Raw genomic sequence first — 20184 nt, forward strand, 5'->3', positions numbered from 1 at the left:
AGACAGCACTCATCCAGAAACTATGAGTTTGCTGTGAATCTGCTGACATATTTCTTTCACTGTACATCACCCCTACCCAAAAGCTACTAAAGAGTGTACTAAATACTATAATGATTTCACTCATCTGAACCAAGTGTCCATGATTTCACTCATCTGAACCAAGTGTCTATTCTTGGAAAATACCATACAAGTGAAAAGCTTATCCCTTTTATTATTTTGTTCATATTGTGATTCAATAGCTTTTATTATTTTCAGTTTTTGAAAGCTGCCTTATAAGGAATTATCATAAAAAGTGGGGTATCAAAATAATAATGATTGCTTACCAGATTCAAAAGATACCTGAAGGTGTCACTCCTGATTTGAAAGATCAAATTCATTGTCCTAATGCTCACTAAGAAATAAACGCATTTTCACACTCAAACTCCAAACATGGGTGTGAAAGACATCTTCAACTATTACAGAAATGGGGAGTGTAGAAATTTGCATGATTGGATAAGTGCACTCAATCATACAAATCTCATAATCTCATGTAAAACCGAAGACTTCAGCAGCATACTAAGTGTCACACTTTGTAGGTTGGTAGGGGTTTTTAAGTTGCAAAGAAAACTGTAGTACGTTTTGGTTGCTGTGTTAGCCACTAATAGACTCTGAAAAGTATATGAATTGGGAGTTGCACCAAGATCATAGGAACCTGCTTCCTATGATCTTGGTGCAGTCTGTTGGTCTAGTTAGCTCAGTGGCTCTCCAGGGTATCAGACAGGAGTCTTTTCCAGTCTTACCTGGAGATGCCAGGGATTGAACCTGGGACCTTCTGAATACAAAGCCTGTACTCTACCACTGAGATGCAGCACAAATAAACCTTTCATTCCTGAGGATGAGACTTCTCTAAAGGAAAGAAATCTCTACTCATCTGCTTCATTCATACTTCTTTTCCTTTTCTTCACAAAGCTGTGACATTAGAAAAATATCTTCCAGCCACAACCTCTAATAGAGCTCTTAATATTTACATTCCAACTCTAAAATTGCTTCCTTCCATCTACCTGCATACATAACCAAAATGATGGCAACTTCCCACCCACCCAGCAGTGACTCAGCAATGAAGGGGTGGGTGGATTGAGCATCACATATTATTTTGAGCAACTAGGACTCACATGACAAAACTATGTGGGTTTTTTGCCGAAGCAAGGCCTACATTTTTCTCCAGTCACGCTATGAATTTAATTTCCTTTAATACCAATATAGTTCTCTGTTCCAACAGCCTAGCTGCACGGTAAAAGTAACTCACATTACTATTAACTTCCTTGATGCCAAGAAACAAGGTACACTTGCAATTTGTCTCTGAGGCTCATCCAAACTGAACAAAATTTCCATTTCAGATCCATACTTTCAGGAAAAGTCAAGGAAAAGTGCAACAATGTTGAAGACTAAGCAAAAGGAGAACATATTTTATTAGTATCCTGCACTCTTGAAGATCTTTCTATAACAGCTAGAACTCGGTATCAAGAACCAATTCACACACAACTACAGACCTAGAGTAGTGCCATGCTTAACCAGTGTAAAACCAGGACTGGGAAAACCCAAGTTCAAATCCCCACTCCACCATTTCCAAAAGCATAGAGTCTGTTGTAGCAAACTACATCAAAGGCCGCATTAAGCCATGGTGGTTTAATAATCTACTCACAGTAGCTTATTTTTGAAATAGCCCATGATGCCCCGCCACACGACCAGGCTAATAACCTACTGTGAGTAGCTTCTTAAACTACTGTGTGTAATCTGAGTCATCCCCCTGACCTCTGTCCCACTGCAGTCCTTCCGCCCAAGCAGTGGCACTGTTTCACCCATTGACAACACTGCAGTAGCTTGTTTTAACCTTCCACAATATCACAATGAGTGGAGAGGTGTGGGGTTAAATACAGGGGCTTAATTCAGCACTTCCAGCCTCCCCCCGGCAAGAGGGTGGTTGCTCTTAAGTGCTGAAAGTTTGCATGCTTCGGACCAAACTTCATACACAGCCTCCCCTAGTCGGGAGGCACCCAACACGCCATCAAAAACTTGCTCAATTACTTACGAAGGAGAGGAAATCCTGTGTGCACCAAAAAAGGGGTGGTGGCTATAAAACCCTTGGAGGTTTGCAGGATCGGGACCAAACATCACACACAGCCTCTCCTAGTTGGGAGGCACCAGATGCACCATCCAAACCCTGTGCAATTACCCTAGGCAAGGGAAAATCCCAGATGCACCAAAACAGGGCTGGCACAAATAAACCCTTGGGGTTTTGCAAGATCAGGACAAACACTCAACTGCGCATTCCCGCCCCACCCCCCCATATCCATTGCTGGCACAGATACCTTTATTGTACAAAATCGATGATGGTTATGTGGACTTGCACATTTCACCCCCCTCCCAGACATTGCTGGTAGAGCTGCTTCTGTTCGCTTTAGCTCTAAAGCCAAATTGCGCAAAAGCCCCCCTCCCCCCATTACTGGAAAGAAGCCTTTATTTTGTCAAAATTGCTAAAGCACTATAATGATACAGTGGAGTTGTGCATTTCACCCCACTCCCAAACATTGCTGGCAGAGCCATTTCTGTTTGCTATAGCACATTAGCACTAAGGTGACCTTGTGCAAAAGCAAATTTGCACAAAAGCACAATTGTGCATCCCCCCCGGTAACCATTTTGCTTCATCGTGGAAGGGTGATCAGAGAAGGAAAAAGAGGGTTGGAGCTGTAACTCACAGAAAGTTTGCTGGAATAGGCAAAGTTGCACAGGTGGGGTGCCCTCATGGGGAGCCTTCAGACGCTGTAGTGGATAATTGTGCAATTTTGCTTCTTCATGGCAAAGTGTACATAACAGGAAAAAAGGGGTGTGACCTATAACTTCCAGACAGTTTGCTGGAATTGGGTGAAATTGTACAAGCGGGGTGCCTTCATTGGGAGCCTCTAGATGCTGTAGTGGATTATTGCAAAACTGCACTTCTTCATGGAAATGTGAGCAGTTATTTCCCTATTCCCCTATTTTCCCCTATTTCCCAGGTTGCACAGTTTCAAAGTAGCGATCAGGGAAGCCTCTCATCGTGTAACTTCACTGTAGCAGGTTAGCATGAGGCTGTCACTGTACTCAGGGAAAGCTGTAATTTTATAACTATAGCAAGGTATCAGGGAAGGCTGTGCTTGTCTGGCTGCAGTTGTCCCTGGGCTGCTTGTCAGATCTTGGAAAAAGGGCTCTGCAAACTGGAGCAGAACGACAGTAGCAGTTTTGAATGCTCTGGCCAGCCAACTCTGTAGACAATCAGAATAAGCCACAGTGAGTGCCAGATGACACAATAACCCACGGTGGGTTAAATAATCCTTATTGCAGACCGTGGGTTATCAGAATGGTTTATTTTAGCCAAATAAGCCATTGTGGATTAAAAAATTCCCCAAAGACAACACAATAACCAACAATGAATTAAATAAGCCATGGTGGCTTATTTAACCCATCGTGGGTTATCCTGTTGTCTGAACCCAGTCAAAGAGTCTTGAAGCACCTTAAAGATCACCAAATTTGCTCAGCCATGAAACTCACTGGGTGCCCTTGGGGAGGTCACTCCATCACAATCTAACCTCACAGAGTTGTTGTGAGAATAACAAGAGGAGAGAACCATGACAGCTCATTTGTAAATAAGACCAATCACAGGTCTATCTATTACCTATAGTACTTTCCTAGCACTTAGACACAATATCTGCCAACGGAAGCAAACTTTTAATTTAAAATCAGTTGTTGTTTCATCACCAGTGGACAGCTTTTAAATAAGTAGCGTCTGCATCTCTGCAAATTTGCAAAACAAGTGGCCATTAGAGCCAAGCAATCCCACCTGCTGACTGGCACAATTTTATAAGATTTGGAGTGATGTCCTCTTGAGGCACAAACTAGTAATTCTGGTTTTCTTAAAAGTCTGGAATCAGAAAATTTTCCAATGCCAAAATTAAATTTGGATCTGGTTTTACACATTTGACTTATATTTATTAAACAAAAATTTAAAAGTATGCCAAGTTAACTTTGCATGCTGTATAAACATTTCAATTTTCCAGTAGCTGAAAGTAGTTGAACTGAAATATTTGATTAAGAACACAAAATCAATAAAAGTGCACTAAATGTGGTTTAAATGTTATATTTAAATAAAGCTTTACTTAGAAATTATTTTTATTGGAATACTTGTCAGGACATAACAACTTAAAAGCCTTCAGTTCCCTTACACTGTTTAAAAACCTTAAGGGAAAAAATGACAAACTGAAAACGGTTAATATACTAAAGTTAGCACAGTAAAAGACCTACACACGATATGCCAGTGCTGTCCACTAATTTACTCCAATAGAAATTAACCTTCACTGGAATTTAGAAGTGGATTATTTTCTGCAGAAAAATATAGTAGAAGAAAAAAAAATCTGTCCTGCATTACAACATATTGGTCTTTTTTCCAGTTCTTAGTGGCTGCAGTATGAAATGCAAACACAAGATCAACCTTGCTTAGTTTTTGTGTTCACCAGGAAATATGCTCCTGGTGGTACACAGTATTTCAAAGGTCTACTCCATCACAGTTTGGAATAGGGCCTTTACTACTGCAGTGGCCAGACTCTGAAACTCCATGCCACTACAAATTAGGCAAGAACCACCCCTTATCTGTTTTCAGCACCTACTGAAAAATACCTTTTCTAACAGGCATTCCCAGGAAGGTAATCTTGTCATCTGTATGAAGACTTGTTTTTTGTACATCACGTAGAAAATTCTGTAATATAGGCAATCCATGAATACAGTTAAATAAATAAGATGCATTCACAAAATCATGGGAGGTTTTGTACCACAGATGGCTAGCATCACCACCCGTATCTGTATTGCAAATGGTTCAAACCTATGCTGATACTGCAGCTTTGTAAAGACAGCCAGAAAAATTACTAGCCAGCAAATTTTTTACAAGCCTGCTAGAGGCTGGGAAGTGCCATCCTTTCTCCAGCAGTCCACTTGGTTTGTATGCTGGGCAGAGAGGAGAAACTGACCGCTCCGTCCCTCATCCACCAGTCCACTCACACCTGTATGCAGTTGCTTGTTGCCTATGGCTACCAAACAACTGCTGAAATGCCAGGTTGTAGTATTGGGTCATTTGTTTAGATGTTATAACCTTTGAAGCTTTTTGAAAATGAGTTGGTGTGTATGACCATTCACAAAACCAAGTTGCACAAACATATCCAGTAGGCACATCACAGCAGGAAAAAAAACCAGTTTTACCAGTGACTGATACTCCCAAATTCAATTCTTTCAAAAACTAACTTGTCTATGGGTCATTCCACCCACCCACCCAATCTTTAAAATATACTTTATTATGAATGGATTGTGCAAACATTTCTTATGACAAACAAACCGTTGAGTTCTGCAAGTCATATTTTTGAACCACAGATCTTCAAAGTATTACCACACTCTTAAAGTATTTGGACTATACTCAAACTGTACCATTCTTATGTGGTAGTTTCTTCCTTGAGTGGTACGATTCCCGAAACCATGGTTTATATATTTAATTGCTTTGGTTGTTAGTAAGTGCAAGTAATTATAATTGGAGCAGGTCAGACCATTACCCAGAGACAAACTCCCACAATACAAGCTGTAGAGTCAAACTATACATGACACGCGAGTTCCAGGATTGGGAATTCCCTATGACTTTTTATTTTACAAAAAGATCAGGGAGAAGTGATCTGGAATAGGGGAAAGGAGTCTATGCCTTTGCCCCCACACTACAGCCCTGAGTTTAAGTCCATACATTCTCCCTTCTATTTCTTATTTAAACCTATGTATTTAATAGATTTAGTATCTTTTCGATGTCTATGCTTAAAGGGAAGCTTACAATAACCAATACCAAGTCAACAGCAGTTGGGGAGACTTATCGATTTGGATTGGGTTTTAGACACCGCTTCCCCTGAAAGCACCCATCATGACTGCTTTTACAGAACAAAAAATTACTAGGTTTGTTAACGTTACATAGAAAAGACTGCTATCCCTTTTGCACATCATCTCTTCTAAAGTCATATATCGGAAGACATAAATGTAGAAAATATTTCAAGATAGTTACAGAACATGTCATTCATTTAGATATTACGCCAAGCAAGATCTGACTATGTCGTACTTTCTCCAAAACCAAATATGTATTTGATAAATAAAATTAACATTTTTAAAAATTATCTTGGTTATATATCCCACCCAGCGGGTTTAAAGAAGACATATTTTAAAAGCAGATGAAGTTTAACACTGTTCTCTAGGACTTGTATGCAATTAACATTAAACAAAAGTTGTCATTAATTGTCAGAAAGATCACTGATACCTTCTTTCTTAAGGTCAAACTAGACATGAATAAGCACATGTTTGGGTTTGGTTTGGTTTGGTTTACTAAAGAGCAGCGGGTGGGGGAGAAGAGAAATTTGGATTGGGACCATATCTGGGGCAGGGGGAGAGGACATTAATCCATTGCTCCTGCTGTGGTCCTGATCCAGATCCCCGTCACAGCTGCTATTTGCCCCAGGTGACCCTATCCAGGATCCACCTCCACAGCTTTCATTTAGTAAACACAAACCAAATATCCAAGGGCCAGTCATATGCTTAACATCACATTTATTTTGGCCTCCAATGCTGAATTTTACCAGCAATGTAGGACATGTGCATACTAGCAGAATAGTGTATGATCCAACCTTAGTACCACATAGAGCGTCACAATGTTTGATACACAGTAGTACTATGCGGTTTCTAATTGCACCCATACTCTCAGGGGAACCCTAAAAGTATGCTCTGTCAATCAGAAGGATAGTAGTGAAAGGACCATACAGTTTCATAGGTTGGTTGGCATGTGTTTTGGGGAGAGAAAGAGCTCCAGCCCTTTCCCTTCATTACACTTCCTGCCCTTAAACAAAACCCATGCATCCCTGGATATAATTATCGTTTGTCCCCATAAAAGCAGCCTTGCTGGCACCCCAGTTGGAAACAGATCCTCCAAAGTACCTCTTCTTTACTTACATCGGGTGGAGTATTTCGAGCTCGCTCCACCAACCAGAATAAGGGTGAGAGGTGGCAAAAGCAACAACAGCTGCAGACTCTGGCCTTAATGCTTCCAGAAGCACTCTGATAACACCACAACTCTCTTTACCCTATCTGTGCTTTATCCACCCCAGAAAATTACCATTATCTAAAAGCATCAGGTTAAATACATTTGAAAGAGTACATGCATTTCAATGACATTGCGCATTTCTACACCAGTCTAAAATCCTGCATTTAAAATGGGGCTTTCTGCTTCCGTTTTAAATGCAGGATCACAACTGACTCCCTTTACATGTGCTCCCTTTCCCCCCTCCTCTTCCCCCCTCCTTCTCTCCGTATCTGAGTGTTCCATTATCTTTCATTGATCTCGCTCCTCTTCTTCCCCCTTTAACTCTTTTGACTGAGGAAACTGAAGCGGAACACAAGGGAGTAATTTGATAGCTCCTTATCTACGATCTATTTAAAAACGGAGCAAAGGGCATTTACAGCAGGAGGGTCACGGCAGGGTCACTGCGTCATGAAAAGAGCCTGCAAACTTCTGTTGAAGGACCAATCTCAATCATAGGATAAAAGCCCAGTGTGAAGGAGCCCATCATCTCCATCCAGTCCTATCTCACAGTTTCTTCCTTCTAAAGTGAAATGAAGGAAAAGCCTCAAAGAGCAAAGCTTCTTGTGGTTTAATATGCAAAGCCTAAGCAGCTCAATCAAGCTACCAAAGCAAAATGTCATTTCCTCCCTTGACACCATCATTCCGATTCTAAAATAGAACGTGTTTTGTTTGGTGGCCTGTCAGAGGGAGATCTATATCTTATGGGTTCCAGGAAGGATATCAAACTCAGTACACACACTGTGAAAAATGAGTGACCAAGGACTATATGAATGAATGCTTATTTGAACCACGTAACCCAAAGCAAAAATAATGCTCGAACACAGGTATTAAGATGGGAAAGCAATGTAACAGCATATAAAAATGTTTGGGAATTTTTGTCCTTGTAAGTACTACAGAGCTTCATATTTCTTGGGCAAGTCTTGTTAATTGTGTGTCTGGAATTGTAATAACAACAAAAAAAACGGCCCAAGAGAAGAAGAGAAACTGCTCTGGACCAGTGACGATGAAAGGATGACTGTAAAGAATTGTTCTGTGCTCCAGAAGACAGAGGGAAACTGTCTGGAGAGTACAATGACACTGACTGCTTCTGTAGAGCTAAATTATGTTATGGTAGAAAAAAAATAGTAGAAACCTGAGAAAGCCCATTAAAAAGGAATGGCCTTTCATTCCCCTGAGTGACAGCCCTTGGGAAAGGGCCACAGCTCAGTGGTAGAGCACCAGCTTTGCATGCAGTATGTCCCAGTTTCAACCCCCAGCCCAGTTAGGGCTGGAAAAACTCTTGCCTGAAACCCTGGACAGCCGCTACCAGTCAGTATCAACAATTCTGGGCTAAATGGACCAATGGACTGATTCAGTATAAGGTAGCTTCCTTTGTTCCTATGAAGACATATGGACGGCAACCAGCTTTCTGAATTCAAAACTGGCTGCACTAGGCGTATGTATTGATTATTATCTTGGAATAAGTAAGTTGGCTATTTAAAAAAGCACTGTGTTAAAAGGCTACAATCTTTCTGCAACCATCTTGTGGTTAACAAAAACTTCATCTCCTGGTATGATTCACAACCAGTATTAAAAGGCTTTTCTGAAGATGAAGAGGAAAGAAAAAACACATTAAAGAAACTTACTCACACCTATAACTATTCCCTTTATATTATAAACCCAAATAGAAATAATCCAGCAGTTTGCAAAGTATGCAACGTTCTAATACTACAGCTTCCTGTGTGAGCAATACATGGCATGGATTTATCTCTCTTGGGTTACAATTAAATCTGAAAACAAACAGTATAGTTAAACATTGTGATAAAAATGTCTACAGTCAGACTTGTAACTGTAGTAAGAATAACAATGCAATTTCTATTTTTAGAGGTGAGATACAGCAAGAGCTGCCATGTTCTGTAATGGCTATTGTGGGTTCTCAGCATTCCTATACATACAAGGAGAGAAAAGCACAACAAATTAAGATTACAAAAAACTCCACAAGAGGAAAAAACACAGCAATATGTGCAACAGAAGGTACAAACTGCCCAACATTTCTTGCCTTTCTATGATCTTAGAAAATTCCCACTATCAGCTTTGAATTTCATTGTCCTCAGAACTGAATTACAATGAAGAAAAGAAAGCGCTTATGACCAATTTATCTTGCTGAGAAGTGCTACTTTGACTTTTAAATCATCTGTGATATTTCATGCCAAAATTAAATTTATTAAAAAAGAGAAACTCTATTTAGAGAACAAAAACTGCGGGAAGTGGGTTAGTTCAGCTGAAAAAATCTTAACACAGGCAGTAGCAGTAACAGTAACATAACACCTTGATTAGGACCAACTAAAAATCACAAGCAGTGGAGTTATGTTTTGAGTGTCTTAAAGCTCTTCCATGAACATAAATGTTAAACAAAACAAAAAAGGAAAAGCAAGGGGAGAGATTAAGCCATTACTGGTAGTGGGCATACTGGATGCTTAGTCTACACTACATTACAGTGTTAAAATGGTGATTTTTCAGTAAACTCTTTGCAGACAGATCAGGGGCCCCATCACACTGTCGGAGAATTCCACATCAATGCCGTTCTTTCCCCATCTGGTATCACTGCAGGACTGGGTTGTTCTCTTTAGATGGATGTCCTCCCATCACATTATTTTTCGTTTCTTTTCTTCTCATAGGGGTGATGATGCCTCTTGGGGTATAGCAATAATTCCTCCCTGGTTCCTGCCCCTTTCCCTCCCCTTGCACGTTACTGGTGGATGGGGACTGACACGCTGTAAGTCTGCAACCTTCAGCACACTTATTTAGGAATAAGCCCCACTGAACATAATGGGGTGCTCTGAATCAACAGAGGACACTGATTCTGAGCTTGGTGGCGTGGGGGATCAGGTCTGTCTCCCTTCGTTGCAGGGAGGCATTTTACCCTGGTCTCCCTCCAATCAAGAAATGTGCTCAAGCATGTACATGGCAGACATGAGGTTTGAGAACAATGCACTTCTTTGGCGCCGTCTGGTTCTGCTGTTGGCGAGTGGATGGTGCGCTGCGGCCAGAATTTGGGCAGTTTGGGAAGAGGGTCGTCTTGAAGCAAAGGGGAAAATCACTGGCGGGGGAGGGAGGGTTAGGCACAGATCTTTCCTTCCTCAGCAAGAACGGAGGCAGGATTCGCCCTCAGACTGTGCACCCTCTCCCCCCCCCCATGCAAGGAAGGGAGAGAGCACAAGCCCTTGCGCCTGTCAAATCTGCTCAGTCTCCTTCTGTGCAGCCCCGCTCAGGATCTCCCGCGTGCGACACACCCTGAGGCCCACAGCCCATTCTCAATGCCTTCATCATCCTGACCATGCCCCCAACAAGTGAAAACAAATGCCCGCAGCCGGTTTCTTCCACTATTGGAGAATTTCACGGGAAGGTCATGGCACTCCTGTTCCGTGGGAAAGAAAAAATACCACATTTTTTGCGTTTGTGAAAACACGGGATAGGCTGGGGAAAATGGCGGGAGACACCCTGGAGGGTAACGGCATCATCTAAAGAGCCTGCAAACTTCCATGACAGAACCATCTCAATAGTAGGATAAAAGCTCCGTATAAAGAAGCCCTAAGTTAAATTGTGCCTAGTGCAAAAGATCACATCTTGCACCAAGATATACTGCAATGGAAGAATCAATGGCCACTTTTTCTCTGCAAATATAAAAGCCAGCCGTTATTAAAATTTGTCTAGCTTGTAGAATACTGAATGTAGCCATCCAAGAGGAGATTTTTTCAGCTGCAAGAAAATGATCTTCTACCAGCTAATGCTTTATCTAAGGAAGAAAAACATGCTCTCTGACCAGTTTACTTTCTACTGATTCTGTAGCTAGTACATCATCTAAAATTTAATTAAAATTAAATATCCAGCTTTGCCAATAAAAGGGACTACCATATTTCTCTTTACATTTTTTTCTATCTTATGGAAAAACTCAAGAGATTACTTGTGAGTTCCAACTAATGCTAGGGGCATATTCAAATGAACTGTTTTTACGTTTTCAAAGGGAAAGCTGCAATTACTTCTATTTTGGTGAAGCCTGTTATCTTTTGCACTGTATCAAGGGCTAGGAACCCCATGGGCTGAGGCTAGTTTAGTGGATTTAGCATAGTGAGTACAGTAAGACTGTGAGTACTCAAGCCCCTAAGCTCTCCTCAGACCCAGGACTAGAGATATGCAACATCAGGGCCTATAGACCTCAGTCAACACCTGGGCCCTTTCAGACATTTTTGGCTGCATTTCAAAGTCTGGGTGTTCCATCTGGGCTCCAAAATGGGACCAATAAAAAAGGGAGGGGATAACCACTGCACCGTGACCCAATGTGCCAAATCAGGCATTCAGGCCAGTTATTTGTCAAGTTCAGGAATACAGAGTAATCCTTAAAGAATTCATATTTATACTCCCATTACAGGAATACAGCCAAATCTTTCCCAGAATGCCTTGTTCGTCAAAGAATGGCAACTTGTACTATAAGCTATAGAGGAACTCCAAGACATCCCCATAATGACTTCATTGATCCCAATCCTCCTTGTGAAAAAAATGTCAAGCGCTCCTGCTAAAGTGTTTGTGTGAGTAATACAGAAATTAAAGCAAACACGCAGGAATAACTGCAGACATATTAACACTGTTTAAAGTCATGTCAGTACAGTTTAAGATTTGGCTTGATACTAGTTTTACACATTGTGGATTCCAATTCATGAAGTTGCACAAAAAAGTAAAGTAACAGCAATTTCACCAAGGTTAACACAAATCTTCCTTCTCCCCTCCCCATCTCCAAAATGTGATGGAAGTTTAAAATTTGCTATGGAAAAATGAGTACCATAATTTTGTACAAAATGAGAAAAAGACACCATATAAATGAAAAAGGAGGAGCATGTGTCCAGGTTTCGCCAGAAACCCCTTTCAGATGATGACAAAATCCTCAGTGCTTAAATCTACTCTGCAGTAAAAGAGACCCCAAATTTAAGCAGAGTGCTTAAATCTACGCTGCAGTAAGAGACCCCAAATTCCTGTTTATCACAGTTCCCATGTTTACAAATCCTTAACACAAACAATGAGAGTAACACACTTCTCCCCCATCGCAATCACGCAGGCTACACATGCTAACAAACATGAAGGAGGAATTTTTCCCACTACCTGCATTCGGTGATACTACAGCAGTAGCTGCCACTCCTCCTGTTACTCCGTCGATCTGATCGGAATTCATTCCTTGACTTCCTTAGGCTGAAGTACTCTGTAAGCTTTCCAAAAGACGACATCGCACCAGCACAGTCCGACCTTCTCTGTGTGTACATACGTGTGCAAAAATCTACACACGCATTCACATGCTAGAGTCAGTACATTTGCACTATTCAGGATATGCCACCAGTGCTTGCTGGGCTGGGCAGGAGTGCTAGGAGAGTTGGAGAAAGAGAAAGTAAGGAGTTTAGAAAGAACAGACCACGATCTTTCACACTGATATTTTTCACTCAACAGCAACACACAGCATACAGAAATAAAAAATTAAGAACACAGTGGTGGCAAGAGTGCTTCTGCTACTTTTTACTGCAGCTGCTGCAGAACTGAATTAAGAGGAAGAACAAATAATCCCATCTGGGGGAAATCCTTTGGTACTGACAGCATGCATGTCACAGTTCCTGCTGTAAATAAGAGATTTTCACAAAGACATGCCTCTACTTAAGAAATGGAGGGAAGCTGGCCTCCAAAGATGCCTTTCATTCAATGGGAGGTATCCAAAATCTCAAAGTGGAAAATCAATAATAAAATTAGAAAGCATATATACAACTGGACTGTGTGTAGGCAAATGCCTCCGACCCTAGTGACCTATGTACTGCACAAACACATACCAATAACTGGATCTCTGGTTTCCTCTTCTAGACATTCAGTGTTTTTAAACCTGCCCTTTCCCAAATTCAATTCTAACCAGAAGCGCCAATCTCCCCCTCACATAGCACCTCTCTTCTGTCCTATCATGTTTAATCTTTAGAATTAATTAGGTCTCGATAAATTTAGAAATCACTTACAATCATCTGCACTCCAGCCCTCTGCTCCAACACTAGGAAATACAATACCATCCACCAATGAGGAATTCTGCATAGTGTAATGCAATTCTCTCTCTCAAAATTCTCAGTCACTCATACTCATGCTCATCATCTTCCTGACTCCCTAGATCAAACTGCTACCATAGAGCGTATGAAATAAAAAAGCATTAATGAAAGATTGATGGGTCTTCATAAACTCATTTGAACCCTAAGGAGCATCTAGGTATTAACATTCAGTTGAGAACAAGCACATTTGAACACAAGCAGCAAGAAAACACAAGGATGTGACACATTTAAAGTGTTTCTAGTCAAACAAATTGAAATAGCAAATTAACCAACTGCTCTGGCATTTTTTCTAACCTTCTGTTGTGGATGCCATATTAAAAATGAAATGTTAACTGCTATTTTTCTGCCTAAAGCAACCTCCCACAATAAAGGAACAGTCAATACTACAAGCCTGTCACATAATTTCTCTGCAAACAAATTCATTTTCTGTAGCTATTTTCTCTCTCCTTTCATTAAACCCATTAGTTGGATTTCCATGTCTGAAACATAGCATCCAACATCAACTGTAAAAAAACAACAACAGCTGCTTCTAAAGAAGGAATAAAAGGAGAAAGGGAAAGACTGCCTAAGGTTTGCCTGAGAATCTCGGTGCTATACTGTGCTCTGCTCTGCTCGTAACAGTATTTCAGAAAAATTTAGAGGTAACTACTGCTATTACTGTTCCTGCACCTTCATCTCTGTGAACAAGATTCTTCCAAGATGCCACACATTACAAAACCTGCATTCCTACCAGCCAAATCTGCACAAAGCAGTAACCAGTATCACACAATCCCCCTTTTTCATGTTCCAACATAGTCTAAACCAGTGCAGATGCCTGAACGTAAGTACAGCAGAACATAAAAACACAGGACAGGCAAGGAGGGCAGAAGACAAGGGCTGTGAGGAGCGGGGAGGATGACAAGAGGACAAGAAAAACAAACCAAAATTAGACCAATGTATGTGCATAAAGCACCTGCTGGCTTGTTTCAGCTGAACGGCTTTAGGAGGTTCTGTTGTGGCGGTGGCAGCAGCAGCTCCCTGCAGTCTTTGAATGAATCTCTCTCTCTCTCTCTTTCCCCTTCAGCTGCAGGTAGGAAACCTCTCACAACACCTTCTTGTTCCCATTAATATCTTATGAGAAGAGAGTGCAGCCTTGAGACCCCATTCACCTCTTTGAATCATGTCTGGACAGTCTTCCCTCCATCCCATGCCCAAATCCAAATCACTCCACCTCTGTCTTGATGGTGTATTAATTTCTTTCCTTTTTTTTAATCAATTCAATTGCAGAGAGATGGATCAACACAGCACTTGCTCGCGCTCTCAGCCTTCTCACGTGTACATTCAATCTCATGCTCTGTACCACCCACCCTCTCTGTCCCTCATTTCTTATCAGGCACAGGATTGCCATGCAAAGAAATGTAATATTCCAAATGAGGTCAGGGAAAACTGAATGGAAGTGTGCACCAAGCAGTTAAAGGGAGAATAGGGGAGGACCCACAGAGAAAGGCAACACACACACTTTTAAGCACCAAACCCTGTAATGAAGCTCTTCTAGATGCAGATAGCATTTTCAGGAATCACAGACACCTTGGGAGGGCTATAACGATTACCTGATGCAGAAGGAATTGGTGGCTACTAAGCAACGCAAAGGGAAGAAGCGTTAACATACCACATACTCACAAGGTGGGGGGGGGGACAGCAAAATACATCTGCTCTCAATATTCCACACTATCAAATAAGAGGGTGTGTATGTCTGTCGGGGAGGGATAGAGAGATGGGGGGGAGCGCAAACACTTGTTAGCCTTTGCTTGTCTGACTGGCTGCACTTTCCTATCTACTTGAGTGAACAACTATTGGGGCTTACAGGTGGGAAGCTGTAATATATTCTGCAGGACTATGATAGGCATATGAAAACAGAGATCTTTCTACACAACTGAAAGTGTATATATATATATATATATATATATATATATATGATCTAGCACTGGCACTAACCCCTCCGGTATTAAAATAGCTACCAGTCATTTCAAGTAGAAGCAGTAACCATTAGTATACAGTACCCCTTTCCATAATCCGGCATAGATCAAACTGGAGTGGATGCCTGAATGTAAGAACAGAAAAACATAGAAAGAGCGGGGGGGGGGGTAGGAACAAGGAAAGGGAGAACAGTTCTGGAAGAGACATGCTCAGGAATTTGATCTTTGCAAATTCCAATGCAAGCTGACCTGGGGTGCTTCCAGAGGGAGGACTATTGCTAATTATTAGAAAGCATTTTGCAGCTATTCTGTCTTTTTCTCCTTAATGGATTTTCCATTGTAAGAAAAAAAGATGGAAGAAGCTGCAAGAAAACACAGGAGGGTTACATGCAGAAAACCATGATGTCTGGATCTCCGGTAAAATTCCATGAATCCCTGGATCCATATCTCTTAAACTAAGGTGTGAATTAGTACTTAGCTATCTACCAGTATTTGTGCTTCTCAAATATTCCAATACAGTTGTCAGCTCAAAAGAGTATCAAAATACATTTAAAAATTTAAAATGCATATTTTGAGAGAAAATACATTTTAAAAATACATTTAAAAACTATTTTTTCTATTGATTTTCTTTAAAAATTGAAAATTAATGTGAAAATGGAACGGACTTATGGGTGCACACATGTGAAAGTGACACAGATGGGAAATAGACCTATTCTTGAATATGTATGGAAACTAATGCCACTGTGCAAATATCTGCAAGGAATTGCTCCCTCTAGGAAATTACTTTCTCCTATTTTGCCAAGTACTTGAACAGGTGATGTCACAGTATGGTAGGACAAGGGCAAGCTGCCTCTTCTGTAAAATGAAGATAAAGTCTTGATCTACAGAGAGTGTGAAAAGTTTCAAGCTGTATCATCAAGGTCCCAAGCTCAGCGCTGCTTTTCATAGGTCAAAATTATTTCTCCTGGAGATTAAGTCAATTTTAGGAAAAGATAACCTGGCCACTATTACACATGCCTTGGTGATCTCCAGGCCCGTCGACTGTAATATACTTTACAAAGGGATACATTTAAAGACTGTTTGCAATCTGCAATTGGTTCAGAATGTGGCAGTCTTGTTTATCAATAGAAGTAAGTTACAGGGAGCGTATCACACCTGTGTTAGAAGATCCCAATCAGTTTACAAGCACAATTTAAGGTGCTGGCTTTGATACAAACCTGTGCATGTTTATTTGGAAGTAAGCCGAATTGTCTTCAATTAGGGATACTCTCAGGAAAGTGTGTGGAGGATTTCAGCCTTAAAGCCCTAAGTAGTTTGGGTTCAGTGCACCTCGCAGAATGCTTCCTCCCACTTGGGTCTCCTTCTGTGTGCCAAAATCATTAGTTGGGGGCCTTCTTTGAATACCAATAAATAAAATTAATACCTTATTTGTACAGAGATCAAGATTCATACCACACACAAGAGTGCTGTCCCAGGAGGCTGTTCCAAGTGGTCCGGAGCCTGGTTGGTCCAGTTGCTCCGGAACCGCTGGAGCATTCTAAGGCCTCTTGTGAGGCCTTGACAAGGCACTTTGTGGATTAAATTGATTGGATCAGGAGTGTTATTCTGTGTGCCGATGGTACAGTTAGTGAGCGAGAGGCAGCCTGTGGCAAACCAGTTTTGTGGGATCGGTTCCAGCTTCTTCCTTCTGATGAAGTGGACAAGGTGATTTCATCTGTAAAGCCAACCACCTGCTTACTTGATCCTTGCCCATCTTGGCTCATTAAGGGCTGCGGAGAGATACTGAGTGAGGGGATCAGGGTGGTGGTGAACGCCTCCCTTGAGGAGGGAGTGATGCCATCAGCCCTCAAGGAGGCAGTGATAAGGCCACTCTTAAAGAAGCCCTCCTTCGATCCCCAAGTTTTGAACAACTTTTGCCCAGTCTCAAAGCTGCCATTTTGGGGCAAGATCATTGAACGGGTGATGGCAATGCAGTTGAAGGCACACTTGTTGTTGTTCACTCGTTCAGTCGTGTCCGACTCTTCGTGACCCCATGGACCATAGCACGCCAGGCCTTCCTGTCCTGCGCTCTCTCCTGGAGCGTGCTCAAGTCCATATTCATTGCATCAGAGATGCTATCTAGCCATCTCATCCTCTGCCGTCCCCTTCTCCTTTTGCCGTCAGTCTTTCCCACCATCGGGGTCTTCTCCAGAGAGTTTTCCCTTTGCATTAGGTGGCCAAAATAGTTGAGCTTCAGCTTCAGGATGTGTCCTTCCAATGAGCACTCAGGGTTGATTTCCTTTAGGATTGACTGATTTAACCTCCTTGCAGTCCAGGGGACTCGTAAGAGTCTTCTCCAGCACCACAGTTCGAAAGCATCAATTCTTCGGCGCTCAGCCTTCCTTATAGTCCAGCTCTCACAGCCATACGTTACTACTGGGAAAACCATAGCTTTGATTAGACGGACCTTTGTCAGCAAGGTGATGTCTCTGCTTCTTACTATGCTGTCTAGGTTGGCCATAGCTTTCCTCCCAAGGAGCAAGCGTCTTTTAATTTCATGGCTACAGTCACCGTATGCGGTGATCTTGGAGAGCAAGAAATTAAAATCTGTCACTGCTTCCATTTCTTCCCTTTCTATATGCCAGGAAATGATGGGGCCAGATGCCATGATCTTCGTTTTTTTAATGTTGAGTTTCAAACCAGCTTTTGCACTCTCCTCTTTCACCCTCAACAAGAGGCTCTTTAGATCCTCTTCACTTTCTGTCATTAGGATGGTATCGTCTGCGTATCGGAGGTTGTTGATAATTCTCCCGGCAATCTTAATTCCGACCTGTGATTCATCCAACCCGGCGTTTCTCATGATGTACTCTGCATATAAGTTAAATAAGCAGGGCGACAATATGCAGCCTTGTCATACTCCTTTCCCAATTTTGAACCAATCGGTTGTTCCATGTCTGGTTCTTACTGTTGCATCTTGACCCTCGTACAGGTTTCTCAGGAGACAGGTAAGGTGGTCTGGTACCCCCATCTCTTTCAGAATTTGCCACAGTTTGTTGTGATCCACACAATCAAAGGCTTGAGCGTCGTCAGCAGAAATAGACGTTTTTCTGGAATTCTCTTGCTTTCTCCATGATCCAGCGAAAGTTGGCGATTTGATCTCTAGTTCCTCTGCCTCTTCGAAACCCAGCTTGTACTTCCGGTAGTTCTCGGTTCGCATACTGCTGAAGCCTAGCTTGTAGGATTTTGAGCATCACCTTGCTGGCATGTGAAATGAGCACAATTGTGCGGTAGTTTGAACACTCTTTGGCGTTGCCCTTCTTTGGAATTGGAATGTAAACTGACCTTTTCCAGACTTGTGGCCACTGTTGAGTGCTCCAAATTTGTTGGCATATTGAGTGCAGCACTTTAACAGCATCATCTTTTAGGATTTTAAATAGCTCAGCTGGAATACTGTCATCTCCGCTACCTTTGTTGTTAGTAATGCTTCCTAAGGCCCACTTGACTTCACTCTCGAGGATGTCCAGCTCAAGTTCAGTGACCGCACTATCATGGCTATCAGGGACATTCAGGTCTTTCCTGTATAGTTCTTCTGTGTATTCTTTCCACCTCTTCTTAATCTCATCTGCATCTGTTAGGTCCCTGCCTTCTTTGTCCTTTATCATGCCCGTCTTTGCACAAAACGTTCCCTTGAGATCTCCAATTTTCTTGAAGAGATCTCTAGTCTTTCCCATTCTGTTGTTTTCTTCGATTTCTTTGCATTGTTCATTTCAAAAGGCCTTCTTGTCTCTCTTTGCTATTCTCTGGAACTCGGTATTCAGTTGGATATATCTTCCCCTTTCTCCCTTGCTTTTCGCTTCCCTTCTTTCCTCAGCTACTTGTAAAGCCTCATCAGACAGCCACTTGGCTTTCTTGCATTTCTTTTTCTTTCGGATGGATTTTGTTGCTGCCTCCTGAACAATGTTATGGACCTCCGTCCATAATTCCTCAGGCACTCTGTCTATCAGGGCTAATCCCTTAAATCTATTCCTCACCTCCACTGTATATTCATAAGGGATATGATTGAGGTGATACCTGAATGGTTTAGTGGTTTTCCCTACGTTCTTCAATTTAAGCCGAAATTTTGCAAGAAGCAGCTCATGATCTGAGCCACAGTCAGCTCCAGGTCTTGTTTTTACTGACTGTATAGAACTTCTCCATCTTTGGCTGCAAAGGACATAATCAATCTGATTTCGATATTGACCAACTGGTGATGTCCATGTGTAGAGTCGCCTCTTGTGCTGTTGGAAAAGAGTGTTTGCTATGATCAGCGTGTTCTCTTGGCAAAACTCTATTAGCTTTTGTCCTGCTTCATTTTGTACACCAAGGCCATGCTTGCCTGTTATCCCAGTGATTTCTTGACTTCCTACTTTAGCATTCCAATCCCCTATGATGAAGAGGACATCTTTTCCTGGTGTTAGTTCTAGAAGGTGTTGTAGGTCTTCATAGAACCAATCAACCTCAGCTTCTTCGGCATCAGTGGTTGGTGCATAGACTTGAATTACTGTGATGTTGAATGGTTTGCCTTGGATTCATACTGAGATCATTCTATCGTTTTTAAGATTGTACCCCAGTACTGCTTTTCCCACCCTTTTGTTGACTATGAGTGCTACTCCATTTCTTCTAAGGGATTCTTGCCCACAGTATATGATGGTCACCTGAATTAAATTCGCTCATGCTTGTCCATTTTAGTTCGCTGATTCCCAAGATATCTATGTTCAATCTTGCCATCTCATGTTTGACCACCTCCAGCTTACCTTGATTCATTGATCTGACATTCCAGGTTCCTAAACAATATTGTTCTTTACAGCATTGGATTTTCTTTTCACCACCAGACACATCCACAGCTGCGTGTCCTTTCGGCTTTGGCCCAGCCGCTTCACTCTTTCTGGCGCTACTTGGAAATACCCTCTGCTCTTCCCCAGTAGCATATTGGACACCTTCCGAC

The 20184-nt window shown here is 41.7% G+C and overlaps 1 protein-coding gene across 1 annotated transcript in view; it reads right to left on the reverse strand.

Annotated features, from left to right (window-relative positions):
- Positions 1–20184, reverse strand: part of LOC146336684 (ankyrin repeat and fibronectin type-III domain-containing protein 1-like) — a 524472-nt gene that overhangs the window by 401274 nt on the left and 103014 nt on the right. Inside the window, exon 4 of the mRNA XM_084818734.1 lies at positions 12296–12551. Coding sequence (XP_084674860.1) covers positions 12296–12453 — 158 coding nt within the window. The 5' untranslated portion in view covers positions 12454–12551. The remainder of the gene's footprint in view (positions 1–12295; positions 12552–20184) is intronic.

This window comes from Heloderma suspectum, chromosome 12, assembly GCF_057233095.1.
Source record: "Heloderma suspectum isolate Gila_16-S chromosome 12, 16-S_ref, whole genome shotgun sequence".
Classification (NCBI taxonomy): domain Eukaryota; kingdom Metazoa; phylum Chordata; class Lepidosauria; order Squamata; family Helodermatidae; genus Heloderma; species Heloderma suspectum.